Here is an 18188-nt window from a genome sequence, read left to right on the forward strand (position 1 = left end):
AGAACCACATAGGAGCCCATCAGTGAAAATCTTTGTTATAGTTATGAATAGACATAAAAATTTGACTATTCATCTTAGGATAGGTACTTAGTACCATTTGAATCCAGTCATTGCCTTTTTTTTTTCTTTTTTTTTTTTTTTAATGTGACATAAAACTGTCCAGAACCAGAACACAGGATAAAAATTGCATTTGGCTCATGTTCTTCTGTCCCACTCTGTTTGGGATGTCTCAGTGTTGTTTTCACTTGCATCTTTTACTTTTAAATATTTTCCTACTGACCTAGTGTTGATTTGAGTAGTATTACATTTTCTACTTTTTTAGATATCCGAGACGTATGGATATAATCTTAAAGGTAGTGAATATAATTAGTTTCCAAAAGCTTTGGTATTTTCTCCTTCTTAAATGAAGATTGCTGGTTCCCTATTAGTTTCTAGAAGCTGTTAAGTATTTGCAAAATATTCTTGCGTAATCACTGTTGTAGTTCATAGCAGGAAAAGACATAATTTCCTTGTGTAGAGTGTGTATACTATAGGAGAGTGATGAGCTTTTTTAAAATGTAAATATGTAAAATCTACTTAGTTTTATAGACTAGGAACCTATTGATTTTGTGACGAGAAGTACCTATGCAGACCATTAAAGCTGCCTTTTGTTTTATGTACTTAATAATAATTGTTTGAATTATAAGTGATAGAAGATGTTCAGTCATCGCCCTTAGTTAAGATTTCTGTAGGATTCTGTCATTTAAAGTCTTTCTTTGGAAACTTCTTATTTGAAGAAAAATGACTATTATATTTTTATGTCATAAAGTCTTGCTTGATAGAACTAATTTCTGCTTTGCTTTAAAATTATTGCACCTAGAAACTCCAGGAACCTTTTTTTTTTTTTTATTCTTTTCCTTTTTTCACTGCAGCCAACCACCTTGATCTCTAATTCTGGAACCAAGGCAATGAATTTGTAGAGTTTTTTCCCCTGTTTCCTTTAAAATGCAAGATGTTGTGAAAATATTCTCCAAACAAATATTTAGACTTATTTTTATATCATAGTCTTTGGCTTTAGTTAATCTATATTAAAAAATATAGGTCATTTAGCTTGTATGTTCAAAGAAGTAAATGTCGGTATCATTGAATATAGTTGTTAATTATTTTCTAATAGGTTAGAGTAGTTTTCCATAGAACATTTGATGATCTGAAAATAATTATTTAATAAACTTGTTTAATTTTTGAAATTTTTTTAAAGAGGAAAACTGGAAAAAGTGTCGATTTCAGCATCCATCAACTATGCATATATTGCAACCCATGGACATTCATGTTGAGGTCGCAAAGGCAATGGTAGAAAAAGATACTCGAATGGCCAGGTAATGTATGAGTTTCATTTATATTATAAAATCAACAAGGTGAACTATATGTGCATCAGTTACTGAATTTTAAAAGCAAAGCTAGATTTCTGAAGGACACAAAAAATAATGATTAACTTACTCTGGCAGACATTTTTTAAGAAAATGTTTATTTGACTTATCAGCTCTCTTATTTTAGAAGTATTTGGGCTTTTACATTCTGTAAACGTTGATTATCTCTGTTTTTGAATAGATCAAATCCAAGGTTCAGTACTGAAAAATAAAATCTTCAAAAATTAGAGGCTATTTTGATTAGGAACTGTATATAATTTTTAGAATAATCTAAGGAAATGGAAAGTAGAAACTGAATTTTGAATTTCAGTAGATAATTCTGAAATATTTTTTCTACCTTCTTAAAAACAGCCTTTAAATTGAAGTCTTATTGACAGTCAGTAAGCTACATCTATTTTAAGTGTAATTTTGATGTTTTGACTTAAGTATTTATATGAAACTATCATCGCAGTCAAGATAATGATCATGCCCATCACACTTAGAGGTCCTTGTGTCCCTTTCGTACTCCATCCCTTTGATCCCTACCTGCTGATTCCTCTCCCCGCAGTCTCCATACAGCATTCATCTGCTTTCTCACACTGTAGGTTTGTTAGAATTTTCAAGAATTTAGTATAAATAAAATCATACAATTTCAGTTCTTTGCTATTTGGCTTCTTTCAGCATAGTTAATTTGAGATTCATTCACGTTGTATGGGTCATTCATACTCTAGCAACTGGATATTAAACCAGCCAGGCATTACTAGATAAACCTCATTTTACAGTGATGTATTACTCTTTTAAAATGTTGGATTTGGCTTGCTGAAATTTTGTTATGATGTTTTAAATCCTTGCATCTCTGTTTTTGAGGGATATTGATCTCTGCTTTTATTTTTGTTTTAGTTTTTAGTTGCTTGTTCATCATCATATCAGGCTTCATGGAAGGAAGATGTGTAGAATTGTTTTCTTTTTTTTCCCCTGTTATGTTTGGTAGAATTCTTCTGGGCCTGAAGTTTTTTTTGAGGGGGGAGAGTTTTTAACTACAAATTGAATTTCCTTAACTCAAGTTCAGTTTCTTTAATAGATAGATTGCTGTTCACATTATCTATTTTTTTGATGATCTTTGGTAATTTGCCTTGCAAAGAAGGAAGTTTGTCTGTCATATCTTAGTTGTTGAGTATGTTGTCAGAAAATACATGGAATTTGTGTTGATGGTATTTCTCTCATTCCTGATGTTATAATTTGTGCCTTTTCTGATCAGTCTGACTAGATCAGCCCAATGTTGTTGATCTTGTAAAAGAATCAGAATCAGCTTTTGTTAGTCCTTTGAAAGAATTAGAATCAATTATTTTCTCTCTCTCTCTCTCTTTTTTTTTTTTTTTTTTTTGCTTTTTTGAGTTGCATCTGCGGCTTATGGAGGTTCCCAGGCTAGGGGGTCCAATCAGAGCTTCAGCTGCCGGCCTACATCACAGCCACAGCAACATCAGATCCAAGCTGCATCTGTGACGTACACCACAGCTCATGGAAATGCTGGATCTTTAACCCACTGAGTGAGGCCAGGGATCAAACCTGCAACCTCATGGTTCCTAGTCAGATCTGTTTCTGCTGTGCCGCAACAGGAACTCTTGTATTTGTTTTTTATGTTTTAATTTCCACTCTCACCTATTGATTTTTTGTTTTGCTTGGGGTTTTATTTGCTTTACTTTTCTTATTTCTTAAGGTGAAAGCTGAGACTATTGATTTGTGATTTTTCTTTTTTTTTTTCCAATAGACGCATTTAAATTTCCTTTTAAATGCTGCTTTGCGATATTCTGCATGTTTTGAAACTATTTGGTCAGTAAACTATGTATGTAGGATGTTAATCATTTGTTTCTTACCTTTTAACTTTCCTTTTTTGACTGATGTCCATTGTCTTTAACAATTGCTTTATGTATTTTCTCCCATTTTTAAATTATTTTAGGTGCTAGGGTTTATTCACTCCCTCTATTGGGGATGATTTTATTTTTATGTAATGTTTCAGAAATAAAGAAGCGTCTTAAATTTTTACAATGCTTTTTAATTTATAGACAACTTTCACAGAAAGCTTAGTCTTTTGAGGTAGGAACAGCCATCTGGCCTGTTTTAGACCATAGTGGCCTGTGCATTACACAGAAAAATCATTTAGTTATTAGGTTATTTGTCAACTTGAGTTCTTTACAGCTTAGTTGGGAAGTCAAAGATAAACAACCTCAAAGAGCTTTATGAGCAGAAATAGCTCCCACAAAGTTGTGAGACAAGCAAACCCAGGCAGTTAGGTGGAATAGGGAAGCAGAAGAGAAGCCCAGTGAAAGCACAACAGTGATTCAGCAGTGAACAAAACAGATGTCCTTCTCATGACCAGAGGAGACAAAAATAAGTATGCATATGCTATGTCAGGTTTTAGCAAATGCTGTAAAGGAAATAAAGGAAGGTTGAAGGGATAGAGAATGGTGAGGTAGATACTCTTTTGATGTTTATAATGAAAAATCTTTGATACATAATAAATTATGTTGATTTTTAGTTTTAAAGCAGAGACAATTTGTATTAGAAAATATTTTCCTGAAAGTTAGTTAACTTAAGGTTTGGCTGCTTAAGAAGATTACAAACCTTGGCTTACATACAACTTCCCATTCCTTGACAATGTTGAGGCATTAATAAATGTTTTAGATTAAAACATGCCTGGAGTTCCCATCGTGGCTCAGTGGTTAATGAATCTGACTAGGAACCATGAAGTTGTGGGTTCGATCCCCGGCCTCGCTCAGTGGGTTAAGGATCCCGCGTTGCTCTGAGCTGTGATGTAGGTTGCAGATGGAGCTTGGATCTGATGTTGCTCTGCCTGTGGTGTACTCTGGCAGCTGTAGCTCTGATTGGACCCCCTAGCCTGGGAACCTCCATATGCCGCAGATGCGGTCCTAGAAAGACAAAAATGACAAAAAAAAAAAAACAAAAAACAAAAAAAACATGCCCAAAGTAACTTTGACCCCACAGTGTAGTCTCTGCTCCATTCCCTTCCCTCCTCTGTAATACAGAGAAACTGGGCCTTGAAACCTTATAGCTGAATTATGTTTTTTAGATTTAAAGTCTCCGGAGGGCTTCCTCTGATGCATGTGAGAATTTCAGACCAGAAGATGAAAGATGTGCTGTCTTTGATTAATAGTATACCCTTGCCACAGAAACCATCTGCACAGACTCCAACTCCAGAGAGACAGGTAAATGGATGTAATAAAAATTCTAGATGTCTTCACATTTATATATATGGTGAGTGTTTCATCTTTTTATGAGCTAAGTTGTTTCTCAATGTTGTTTAGGGCCAGTTTCATTTATCTGATACATTTTTGAGATTTAATGTGGTTGAGTCTGTGTAGAACTGCATATGGCACTTGGATAAATAAAGGTAGTCTGTTTTTGCTACTGTTTTGGAATTTTGGGAGGAAGTCTGTTTTAGGGAATAATGGACACAAAAATACTTTCATAAATGAAAAATGTTTTTCAAATTTACAAGATGTGTTTTAAATAAAACTAGACATAGAAATCTTCTTTAAAATGTTGCAAAATAAAATTATCATTATAAAATTTTCTTATGTATTAGACTTAAAATCCTAGATCACTTTGCTTGGAATTGATCTTTATAACATAAAATAAGTGTTTGATTTCCACTTAGTTTGAAATGAAGTTTGAGAGAGCCAGCTAATGCTGATATCATTTTCCAGGAACCTGCAAAGTGATGCACAGTTAATATTTTAATAGCAACTAAATGATGTACAGTGATAGGTAGACTTAGCTACTAGAGCTGTACATAGTTCTGCCCTTGTAATTGAAGATGGTAGTCTTAATTAGTAAATTCCAACTTACCATTACTTAGCTGATCGCATAATGTTCTTTGTTGGAAGATTTGTGTGCTGTGAATGTGTCTTTCCATCTCTCTCTGTCTGCTGTCACTTTTTTTAGTATTTCTCTCATTTATGTATATTTAATCCTGCTAAACTGTATATTCAGAAAACTTTTTGTATTATTTGCTAGATATCCACCATTCCTATTATATCAGATAGGACAAAAGACCTGCTTGGTACACCACTGTTGCTGGATGGAGTGGAATCAGGTAAGGAAAGTAAAATATTCTTTACTAAACCAAACCTATAAATTAATATAGAGAGAGTGAAATTTTCAGAAAATAAAGGAGCCTTCCTTTCATGGTTCCTTTTGCATTCCTTTCATGGTAGTAATTTACTGGTTTTATTTCTTGTGCTGTATTAACAGTGTGACTTTGAGTCATTTATTTTTATTTAAGGCCAAGTTTCTTCACTTGCATGAAAGGATTTTTGTGATTGACAGTGTTCAAGATTCTAAATCAGCTACGTTTTTTTGGCCCATCTTGATTCTTTTCTCTGTCTCTGGTCTACCTGTTCTCTTTAAATTTTGAACTAGAATGTAAACCTGATGAGGACAAGAATAATATCTATCCTGGTCACTCTGGTGTGTGGTGGATGATACCTAATAAATGTTTTATGAAAAATTGAATAAAAAAACTAAAGCAAAAAACAATCAGAAGTGTTAAAGAAAGAAATAGAAAGGCATTTTGATTTTCTATGTGATTATCACATGCCAGGTTGAGTCACTTTGTGGGACTTCAAAAGAAGCTATGTTCTGATTCTGCAAATGAAGATTATGTCTAATAAATGAATTTTACTTTTGAGGGGTTTCAGTTTGAGTGTTTTATGCAGTTTTCAATGGACATTCTCTCAAGTAGATTGCCTTCTTCCTTTAGAGTCTGATGATGAATATTTTGATGCTGAGGATGGAGACACACAGATGGATAAAAGCATAAAAGGGTCAGGACTAAAAAAAGGTGCTGAGGTCCCAAATGAGGAGTTGATTAATCTTCTACTGAAATTTGAAGTTAAAGAGGTACGTGTATTTTTTTTTTCCATAAACGAATATATTTTTGTTACCACTGTTCTTATAAATTATCTCATGCTAGACCCAAACATTAAGTATATTTAAAATGTTGGGAGTTCTTGTTGTGGCTTAACAGGTTAAAGACCCAGTGCAGTCTCCATGAGGATGCAAGTTTGCTCTCTGTCGATGATCAGTGGGTTAATGATCTAGCGTTGCCACAAGCTATGGTGTAGGTCGCCACAGATGCAGTTCGAATCTGGCGTGGCTGTGACTGTGGCATAGGCCTTAGCTGCAGCTCTCATTTGACTCCTCCCATAAGCTGCAGGTGTGGCCTTAAGAAACAGACAAAAAAAGTGTGTACTCTGTCTTCCCTACTGCCACACACACACACACACACACACACACACACACACACTTTTTTTTCCCCTTTGTAAATAGCAGTTTTCATCTCTGTGTGGTAGAATTACAGTTTTTCACTTTTGCCTGTTTGCTTTCTATATATTCAAGAAAATTTTAATGATTATACATTGCGTTGAAATAAAACACAAAAGATAAAAAAAGGAGGTGTTTCTTAATTGGCTGCTTTATATCCCAATGTGTGTCATGTCCTAAAATACAATGTCAGAAATATCAGATTTTAATTGTGTATACAAATCTTAAGTATTATTTTGTACTTATTTAAAGAAAGATTGTTTTGCTCCCTTAAGCTTCTTTGGCTTATCTGTTTTTCTCATACTTCCATATAACATACAAAAAAACCCTGGACTTTTCCTTCAGAATACATTGAAATGATTATTCCTCCCTTTCATTGCTACTGCACTGTCCAGGTCTCCATCATCTTTCACTTGGACTATCGCAGTAGCCTCTTAACTCTCTTTTTGCTTCCATGGTGTACTCTGTTCTGCATGCAGTAGCTAGTGTGATCCTTTTAAAGAAAAAGTCAGATCCTGTCTTTGCTTTGCTCATTGCACTACACGGGCTTCCCATCTCCACTCACAGTAAAGAGCTAAGTCCTTCCCATGACCTACAAGGCCTTACATGGTCTCCAAGTCATATCATGTGAATTCTTTGGCTTTATCTGAACTTTGCTGCTGCTTTGCTCATTCTTCTCCAGCCATATTGCATTCATTCCTTTAGTAAATATTTCTCAAGTGTCATTATGTATCAGTTGTTGTTTCAATACTAGAACTACAGCAGTGAACAGAGTTCTTGGCTTGGGGAATTGGAACTTGCCTTTTTTTTCTTCCGTGTATTTACCAAAGCACATTCTTTGTGCTTGCCGTTTCCTTTGCCTGCATGACTTGACTCTTTTTTTTTTTTTTTTTTTTTTTGTCTTTTTGCCATTTCTTGGGCCGCTCCCGCGGCATATGGAGGTTCCCAGGCTAGGGGTCTAATCGGAGCTGTAGCCACCAGCCTACGCCAGAGCCACGGATCTGAGCCACGTCTGCAACCTACACCACAGCTCACGGCAACACTGGATCGTTAACCCACTGAGCAAGGGCAGGGATCGAACCCGAAACCTCATGGTTCCTAGTCAGATTCATTAACCACTGCGCCACGACGGGAACTCCATGACTTAATTCTTTACTTCCTTCCGAAATGCTATCTTAATGGAAAGGCCTAACTACCTAATTACAAAATAGCAACCTTTGCTTTCCCCCATATTCCCTAGAATATGAGCTTTATGAAGACAAGGACTTTGTCTGCCCTGGTCATTTTGGTGTCCTTAGTGGTTGGCACACCCTCGTACATGGAAGATGATGCTCAATAAATATTTTATTGAGTGAATGAATAAAGTGATAATCAAAATCAGCTAAGGAAAAACAGTAGTCCCATTTGAAATATTTTTCCCAATTTGAGCTTTTCTTTCTTTTTTGTTTTTGTTTTTTAACCATTCTGAGGTTTTAAATATTTCTGTAGTAAAACTTACCTAATTTTTTCTTTATGTTCTAGTTTTGGTGTGTGTTTAGAAAATTCTTCATTACAAAAATATTTACCCATGATTTTGTGATTTTAATTCTTTCATTTAAATCATTGATTTATTTGAAACTTATTTTTGTATCTCATTCTATACTGAATATTTTATTATACTGTGTTACCATTTCTGTTTTTCGGTTGACAATCTGGTTTTTATTGGCATATAATTATATCACTGCTAATACTACTAATTTTGCTTTTTTTTTTTTTTTTTTGGTAAGGACTTAATGTTACTCCAGTTACCCTGCTGCTTAGTAGATTTTCCAAAAATGTAGTAGCTCAAAAGAGTTATTTTATTTTGCCTACAGTTTTGTGGGTTAGGAATTCTGAAAGGGCCCAGCTTAGTAATTTTTGCATAGTCTTTCATGTGCTTCCAGTCAAATTTGAGTAGGGTAGCTGTGACCTGAACTTCCAGAGGGTTTTAGAAGTGACTTGAGCATGAGACTGGCAGTGGATACTGGCTCTTGGCTGGGAGCTTGGCTGGGACTATGGACACCAAATTACCTACTCATGGCCTCCTGAGCACAGCAGCTTCTGGGTAGTTGAACTTCTTATGTAGCAACTAGCTTCTGCCATAATGAGAATTCCCAGGTGGGAGTTTCATGACCCTTTTTTTAGAGCCGCACTTGTGGCCTATGGAAATTCCCAGGCTGGGGATCGAATTGAAGCTGCACCTGCTGGCCTATACCCCAGCCACAGCAACGCCAGATCCAAGCCATGTCTGCAACCTGCACTATAGCTTGTGGCAAAGCCAGATCCCCTAACCCACTGAGGGAGGCCAGGGATCGAACCTGCATCCTCATGGATACTAGTCAGGTTCGTTACTGCTGAGCCACAAGGAGGGAACCCCTCCTGGCCTTTTTTATTTTTTATTTTTGCTGCATGTGGAAGTTCCTGCGTCAGGGATTGAACCTGAGCCATAGCAGTGACTGAGCCTCTGCAGTGGCAATACTGTATCCTTAACCGCTGCACCTCAAAGGAGCTCCATTTTGGCCTTATATGACTTTGGAAATCCTTATAGTGTTACTTCCTCTGTACTCCACTGATTTTTTTTTTTTTTTTTTTTTTTTTTTTTGTCTTTTTGCCATTTCTAGGGCTGCTCCCATGGCATACAGAGGTTCCCAGGCTAGGGGTCTAATTGGAGCTGTAGCCACCGACCTACGCCAGAGCCACAGCAACGCGGGATCCAAGCTGTGTCTGCGACCTATACTACACCTCATGGCAAAGCCAGATCCTTAACCCAATGAGCAAGGCCAGGGATCGAACCTGTAACCTCATGGTTCCTAGTCAGATTTGTTAACCACTGCGCCACGACAGGAACTCCATTGATTGAAGCAGTCATAACCTTGCCCAAACTCTAAGGGGATTAGCAGAGACAAAGACCTTCATCCCTTAATGGAGATCAAAGACCTTTCATGTTTTACAAATTGCCACATAATATGTTTTATTTTTCATTGGTTAAACACACCGGCTATCATTTCCACAATAAATTTGAATAGTAGTATAACGGTAAACATCCTTGTCTTGCTTTTTTACTTTAATGCACATTCTTCTTATATCACCAGACATGACTTTTAGTTTTGAGTTAAAGGTTTTAAAAAAATCGTATTAAGGAGGAATCCACATATTCCTATTTTTACTAAATTAAAAAAGTAAATGAATAGTGGATATAAACTTTCATCATAATTTTTAGATGGATGGAGTTATATTCTCAATAATAGATGTAAAGATGATAACTTCCAATCATGGTAGATAACTTTATGGTAACAGAGGAGTGTGAGTAAAATTTCTGCTGTGTCACGATGATATATATGAAGAGGGATTTTGGTTTAAGTATGATTCAAAGTACTTAACCTTTCATTGGCTGTCCTGATTCTTATAGGTAATTTTGGAGTTTACCAAACAACAGAAAGAAGAAGATACGATTCTGGTGTTTAATGTTACTCAGTTAGGAACAGAGGCTGCAGTGAGAACATTTGATTTAACTGCAGTATCTTATTTAAGGAAAATCAGCTTGGATTACCATGAAATTCAAGGTAATAGCCATAAAAATAGAAATAATAGATAGTAATAGATTTTCAGTATCTGAAACACATTCATTTTTACAGTAATAATTATAATAATTAATAGCTAGCCATGTTCTAAGTATTTTATAAATAATTACTCCTTTAATCCTTGTAATAATGCTGTAACATAGGCAATGATATTATCTCTAGTTTAAAAAGGAAATAACTGGAGTTCCCATCATGGCTCAATGGTTAACTAGCATCCGTGGACTAGCATTCGTGAGGATGTGGGTTCGATCCCTGGCCTCGCTCAGTGAGTTAAGGATTCAGCATTTCCATGAATTGTGGTGTAGGTCGCAGATGCTGCTTGGATCCTGTGTTGCTGTGGCATAGGCTGGCAGCTGCAGCTCTGATTGGACCCCTAGCCTGGGAACCTCCATATGCTGCAGTTGTAGCCCTGAAAAGACAAACAATAACAACAAAAACAAAAACAAAACAAAAACCAAAGAAGGAAGAAACTAAGTTGTAGATTGGTTACAAAATTTACCCAAAGTCACACTGCTAGTTAGTTCCTGAACCGTGACTAAAATCATAGAAATCTGGCCCTATGGTCTGTATTCATAACAACTATGATCTCCTGCCTCAGAGAGTCCATAAAAATCCCCCTTATATAGAGAGTATTATTCCCATTTTACAAACCAAGGAAGGTAGCATAAATAGAGATTAAGTATCTTATTCAGGATCATGCATCTTATGAATGACAGAACCTAGAATTTATCTCTGGTCTTATACTGTTGAAGTCTTTGTTCTTTCAATTGAATAGTGTTGATATGTCAGAAGCAACATTGGATTATAAAAAAATGGTGGGACATTAAATTCTTTTAGAGCTGTATAGTTTATTTCAGTATACATCTTGTGTACTCATTGGGTGTTTGATGAATGAAAGAATGGGTGAATCTACCGTAATTAAAATTAGCTAGTACTTGCCAAATATTTTAGTCAAATGTGCAGTCCTATTTTTTGTTATTTTTTTAAAAAAATAGCTGTAATAAACCTCAGTTTAGAAGAAAAATGTTTTGTGTATTAGTAAGCTTCTGTAAGCACTATGGAGACATGGCGTTTACATTACTGTCATAAGGGAAAAAAGGTACAAAGAATAAATTTACCAGGCTATTGTTTTTTTTCCTTTAGAGAAGGTTATTTCAATGGAAAATTCTGAGATTTCTCAGAAACAGGAATTATAAGACTGCAAATAATAAAAGTTGGATTAAAGGTAGAATCAATCACTTGTCCCTCCATGGCTTCTGGAGGCAGTTCCCTGGTACATCTGTGTAAGGATAGAAAGGATGTCTAGTAGTACCTGTGGTTTTTAAATGAAAAGAAATCTAGCAATTCCCTTCCCTTAAAATCTTTCTTGACTTTTCTTAGTCTAAACAAAATAAAATTCTTTAAATTTCTTTAATAAGAATGAAATTTTAGAACTCAAAGAATATTACATGTGTTTTTTTTTTTTTAGTTCAACCTCATTGTTATATATAGCTGAGAAAACAGAAGTTAAATAGCTTTTGGTAAAGGTAGGGATGAACTGGAATCCATATTTTCATATTCTTACACCTGTAGTCTTCCTGGTGCCTTATAAATGCACATATGGTCTTAAAAATATCTAGAGAAATTTTGATTCCTTTGAACACAGATATAAGATCAAAGAACACATGTGCAATTGCATGTTTGTAAGTAAGTTGGATCTCAGAGATAAGGTCAGGATTTGAATTGGCTTATTTCTTTACTGATGATGACTTTAATATGTAAGAACTGTGAAAATATGTGAAGATAGTCTTTTAAGGCCTGATTAACAGAGTTTTTAAAAAAGAAAAAGACGTGGTGGAAATTCCAAACTTAAAAAAGAGCAATTTGTTTGAAACATTTTTTTTTTTTCTTTTTCTTTACTCTAGGATCCAAAAAGAAGCCCCTTCACTTGATTAGTTCTTCTGACAAACCTGGATTAGATCTTTTAAAGGTGGAGTACATTAAGGTAAGGACCATAGAATGTTGATATATTTGTTGTGTGCTCTACACTGTCCTCTGGAAGGAAAAAGATGACAATAGATTATTAAAGGCTCTTGTGTATCATAGGTTTTAATTGTAGAAATATCTATGATTTTTTTTTTTCCATTTGTACACCTTCTTTCTCTTTCACTTAAGTAGAGGACTAGGATTTATAAATGCTACCAAACTAACTTATTGATCCCAAAGATGGAAGCCTGCGGTAAAGTAGGTCCTAATCCTATCTTATGGGGCATATTCAGCTGCCTACATACATTGTGTGTGTAGGTGACTATCCTATATCAAAAGGGATAAAGTCTAGTTGGATTTGGTTCAGTACAGAACTGCCAGGATTCAGAAGTATGTTATATGAGGAACGCTGAAGGAATTGATGGTATTCAGCTTTATTCACAGTTAGTTCACTCATTCAACAACTATTTATTTATTTATTTTACTGGAGTATAGTTGACTTTACAAAGTTGTGTTAGCTTAAGGTGTACAGCAAAGTAAATCGTTTCCATATATACACATATCCATTCCTTTTCAGATTCTTATCCCATATAGTCAGCAGCTCTTTATTGAATGTCCTTATGAGTCAGGTTCTTTTAGACACCTGAGATACAGAGATGAAAAACATTTTTTATTCTCAGGGAATTTATAGACCAGTGGGAAGTAGGTAAATAACAGGACAAATATTTTTGATTCTCTAATAAAGAAGAACACAAAACATTGTGGGAGCAGGGAGGCAGGGATATTGGTCCAGCTTCTCACAAGAGGTAAAACTTTCAGTTTACTGTGTGTGATTCCAAAGGACAGAACTTGAACCAATTGGTAATTATAGTGGGAGACAGATTTTTGATTCAGCGTGAAAACCTCACTAAATCCAAGTTCTTTGAAGTTTGGATTTCTAAGAAAATGAGGTCTCTTTCACTGGACAATTTCTAGAAGATACTTGCTAAAGCCTTTCTAAAGGGATTCAAGCATTAGGTGATAAATGGGCTAGATTACCTTTCTCATTTCTAGCTGCAGTTTCTCAAAAATGAGTGATGCTGTGGTCTCCTCTGTTTGAAGAGGAGGACAAATTTGTACTCTTGTAATAAATAAGAGTTACATCCATCTTCACTGGATGTACCTTTAAAACAGTAATAATAAAATTAAATATATAATGTGTCTTAAAGTATAGTTATAACTAAACATAAGTAAATTAAGATTATAAGTAAGTGATTTATTTACTTTGGTCTTAACTCCTTCTTTAGAACTTTCATTTTTTTTTTTTTTAAGGCTGATAAGAATGGACCCAGTTTTCAAACTACTTTTGAAAAAACTGAACAAACACTTAAGGTAAGAAATTCTATTAAAAGAATAGATCCTATTTGAAAATGACCTACTCTGTAAGTCTTTGGGATCTTTTAAGGAACCATTAAAAGTTATAAATTAACCTTTTATGCCTGTTATGCTCTGGGTTTATAATTCAGGGTAATAAGACAGTTATTTTGACTTATTGTATCACATCCTAATTACTTCTGAAGGAGGTAATGCTGTAAATGAGAGAACTTTTGATTTACGGAGAACCAGCAGTGTTCTGAACAAACCAAACTAGGTACTGTCATTTAATGCAGGGCTTAAAAAGTATGTGAAGTAAGGAGAGATGTCGAGCACTTGTGGAGCTATACTAAGGTAGTCAGGTAGAAGAAGAGGCAAGTTATTTGGGGAGACAGTAAAAAGAAAATGAGAGAAATGAGTTTCAGACTGTACTTTTGAGAAGTGGGAGAATCTGTTGAATATCAAATCTTCCTTTTTATAATTTTATATCCACTTAGTGTTTTGAAGCAATGGAAAGAAGTTCTTTTGTATAAAAAAATGATTTTTTAGAAAATTTTTATTTTGCTATTAGAACATCATATATTCTTTTTTTTTTTTTTTCTGTCTTTTTGCTGTTTCTTGGGCAAATCCCACGGCATGTGGAGGTTCCCAGGCTAGGGGTCCAATCGGAGCTGTAGCCTCCGGCCTCTGCCAGAACCACAGCAACGTGGGACCCGAGCCGCATCTGCAACCTACACCACAGTTCATGGCAACGCCAGATCGTTAACACACTGAGCAAGGGCAGAGATCGAACCCGCAACCTCATGGTTCCTGGTTGGATTCGTTAACCACTGTGCCACGACGGCAACTCCAGAACATCATATATTCTTGAAAGCAATTTGTGTTTCTGTTTTGCTGCCTAGAGTTATTATTATAAAAATATAATATTTTTTTCTGTAAGTTATATATTCTTTGTTTTAATTTAAGTGTTAGGACAGGTATTGTGATTCTAGAAGATTTTTTTTTTTGCTTTTTAGGGCTGCACCTGCAGCATATGGAAGTTCCCAGACTAGGGGTTTAATCAAAGCTACAGCTGCTGGCTAATATCATAGCCACAGCAACGGAGAATCCAAGCTGCATCTGCGAACTACACCACAGCTCAGGGCAACGCCGGATCCCTGACCCACTGAGCAAGGCAAGAGATTGAACCTGCATCCTTATGGATACTGGTTGGATTTGTTTCTGCTGTGCCACAGAACTGCTAAAGATTATTTAGTGACTGAGAACTCACTCTCAAGTACATTTTTAGTATTTAAATCTCATAAATGTCATATTTGGGGAGTTCCCGTTGTGGCGCAGTGGTTAACGAATCTGACTAGGAACCATGAGGTTGCAGGTTCGATCCCTGGCCTTGCTCAGTGGGATAAGGATCTGGTGTTGCCGTGAGCTGTGGTGTAGGTTGCAGATGCGGCTTGGATCCCGCGTTGCTGTGGCTCTGGCATAGGCTGGCAGCTGCAGCTCTGGTTGGACCCCTAGCCTGAGAACCTCCGTATGCTGCAGGAGCGGCCCTAGAAAAGGCAAAAAGACCCAAAAAAAAAAAAAATGTCATATTTGAAATCATTTCTCGACACAGTGGTAGTATACGGTGATTCTGGAGTTTCATGTCCTAACTTAAATGTTTTGTATAATCATAATGAACAGTTTGTTGAAGATTCAAAAAACCATGCATATCCTGAATATTGACAAGCAAATTATAGGCTCCATGATAATTAGAGTTGGGAAATGGAGTAATTAGTTTACTTTGATACTCATATAAACCCTAAAAGTTTTAAGTACAATGCCCTCCATATATTCCCTCTTTACAGACTGGGATGTAAGGCTGTTTCTCCTCTCTTTACCTTTCAGGTGCTGTCAGGCAGTGGTGCAAGCCTGGTTAGGAGTCGTTTGTGTCCCTCATGGAGACTCCTGGTATAATTGGCCTGGGAAGCTAATTTTCTTTTTAAATGTTTCTAGGTGGCTTTTTCATCTTTAAATCTGTTGCTGCATACACAAGCTCTTCTCTCGTCTATTAATTACCTGACAACCATTATTCCATCAGATGGCCAAAAGATGGATGATACCAAGGAAGTGCAAGTGTCTACTGAAAAGCAGCAAAAAAATTCAGCTCTGCAGAAAGGTACGAAAAACACTTTTGTTTCTTGTTAGTAAGGATTTTCAAATTGTAGAGCTAAGTGAAGACCCTGAGAGACCATCTGCTTAGTCATTTATGCACCATTTTCTCCACTTTTGTTCTTTTCTTCAAACTAAATCACACGTGGGTGCTTGTTCTGTAAGATAAATGTAATTCTGTTGTTTTTAAAAAGTCATTTTTTGTTCTTATTTTGGTATTGGTGGGGGATGCCTTTAGGAGGGTATTACAAGGAAGAACACCTGTATTTATTCTGAGCTCTTTCTCCTCTTTCAGTGGCTCCTGAAGGGGCTCCATAGAGGGTTAATCTTGCCTAACATTTTACAAATAAGGAAGTTAGGAAGCATGGATAGCATCAAATTGATTAAGAGCCCAGATTTTGGATGAGAAAGAACTCAGTTCAAATCCTAGCTCTGTTGCTTAAACTATGGGACCAGAAGCACATTATTTAACTTTCCAGAGTTTAAATGTCCTTATTTTTATTTAAGTTTTTCTGACTATTTTATAAAAGTTACTATCTCACTGTTAAAAATGCAAACTACTGAATATATAAAGCAAAAAAAAAAAAAGATTTTGAAATCTTTCAGAACTTGAGAATTTTATAATTATTTTAATCAGAACTATGATTCACTTAATATAGAGGAGAAACTTTAGTATGATATGTATCACTAGAATTTCACTGTGATAGAATTTCTTTGTTCATTTGCAGTGATTGTGTCCTCTAAAGACAGTGACATTATTTACTTCAAGCTGTTTGCTAAGTTGAATGCTTTCTGTGTCTTTGTTTGTGATGAGAAGACCAATATTGCTGAAATCAAGATTCAAGGTAAAAGTTCTCATGATGTTAAAAGTTGTTTAAAAGATAAGCTTCTTTTTGCAATGTTAAAGAATATAAATGGAAGCCTCTGAGCTGCGAAAACTAATTGGACCGCATGCCCTCTAACTCTAGATGTAGATGATGGTCAGATTGAACCACACATACTGGTGTTTTGGACCCTTTTGAAAGTTGTCTCAGAGGTGAAAGGGACACTAATGTCAATGTAGGGATGCTGTTGATGAGCTGAAGTAAGTGTCAATTCAGAAATCAGGTTAAGGTCTGTGAATATGCTTCATCTTAGTACAAATGCAAACAGCCTTGTAATGAAGAACAAAACCTATAAGCCCATTTGGTTCTTATAGGCCAAAGCTGTTAAAATGAATCCCACTTTTTCTCTGACTCCATTTTCACCAGCTTTTTGTGATCTGGTAAAGGTGAAGAACATGTTTAGTAAAATTCTTGAAGAACTTAAAAACAAGAAAACTAGGGTTTTTTGTTTTTTTTTTTCTAAACTGGCAGTACATTTACTATCATGAATTTGATGTATGAAAGTTTTCAGTTTCCATGTAAATGACGATATAAGGTATAAAGAGATTACTAAAATCCCAAGATAATCTGTTTGCAGTAACAGATTTGTCAGAAGCTTGAAAATTTGGATGATGATGATGATGATGATGATGATGATGATTAATGTCTTTTTAGGACCACACCCATGGCATATGGAAGTTCCCAGACTCGGAGTTGAATCAGAGCTGTAGAAGCTGGCCTATGCCACAGCCACAGTATCACTAGATCCTTGACCCACTCACTGAGCAAGGCCAGGTATCGAACCCATGTGCTCATGGATACTAGTTGGGTTTGTTACTGCTGATCCACAATGGGAACTCCTGGATAAATTTTTTTTAATGCTTTTTTTTTTTTTTTTTTTCCTTCTTTTCTTTTTAGGGCTGCACCTACAGCATATAGAGGTTCCCAGGCTAGGGGTCAAATCAGATCTACAGCTGCCAGCCTATATACCACAGCCACAGCAATACCAGATCTGAGCTACATCTGTGACCTCCACCACAGCTCACGACTACACCAGATCCTTAACCCACTGAGTGAGGCCAAGGACCAAACCCGCAAATATCTACTATTGCACTTACTTATCAATTGGAAGTTAAAGCATAGCTATATTTATAAAAATATCACCTACAAAATAAAATTATGCAATGAAAGAAAAATCTTATGATCTTAATGTGGTAGATCCATAGAAACTATGGTAATATAATTTTTTTTTCAGGGCTCGATTCTTTCCTTTCTCTTCAGTCAAGAAAACAGTCACTGTTTGCCAGACTGGAAAATATTATTGTCACAGATGTTGATCCTAAGACAGTTCATAAAAAAGTAAGTGATAGAAAATCATTAATATTTTGTGATGACTGTGAGATTTTATTTTAAAATATACTTTATTTTAAAAACTATCAGTGAAATATATTTTGATAGACAAATGTTTCTATAATGATTATAAGTATAAACCCTTTTAAATTGGGATTTTATTTTGTCATTGTCCTTCCTTT

General features: G+C 35.6%; 1 protein-coding gene across 4 annotated transcripts in view; it reads left to right on the top strand.

Moving 5' to 3' along the window:
- The window catches only part of VPS13C (vacuolar protein sorting 13 homolog C), a 174221-nt gene that overhangs the window by 63300 nt on the left and 92733 nt on the right, over positions 1-18188 (top strand). For all 4 annotated transcript variants that reach the window (XM_021094362.2, XM_021094365.2, XM_021094370.2 and 1 more), the window contains 10 exons: positions 1238-1355; positions 4474-4609; positions 5421-5499; positions 6166-6305; positions 10156-10309; positions 12232-12311; positions 13604-13663; positions 15638-15800; positions 16522-16638; positions 17912-18015. In XM_021094362.2, coding sequence (XP_020950021.2) covers positions 1238-1355; positions 4474-4609; positions 5421-5499; positions 6166-6305; positions 10156-10309; positions 12232-12311; positions 13604-13663; positions 15638-15800; positions 16522-16638; positions 17912-18015 — 1151 coding nt within the window. The remainder of the gene's footprint in view (positions 1-1237; positions 1356-4473; positions 4610-5420; positions 5500-6165; positions 6306-10155; positions 10310-12231; positions 12312-13603; positions 13664-15637; positions 15801-16521; positions 16639-17911; positions 18016-18188) is intronic.

Source organism: Sus scrofa, chromosome 1 (assembly GCF_054392235.1).
Source record: "Sus scrofa isolate SSC_HxYL_T2T_F1_AM1 chromosome 1, Sscrofa_HxYL_maternal_Yorkshire_Landrace_v2.0, whole genome shotgun sequence".
Classification (NCBI taxonomy): Eukaryota; Metazoa; Chordata; class Mammalia; order Artiodactyla; family Suidae; genus Sus; species Sus scrofa.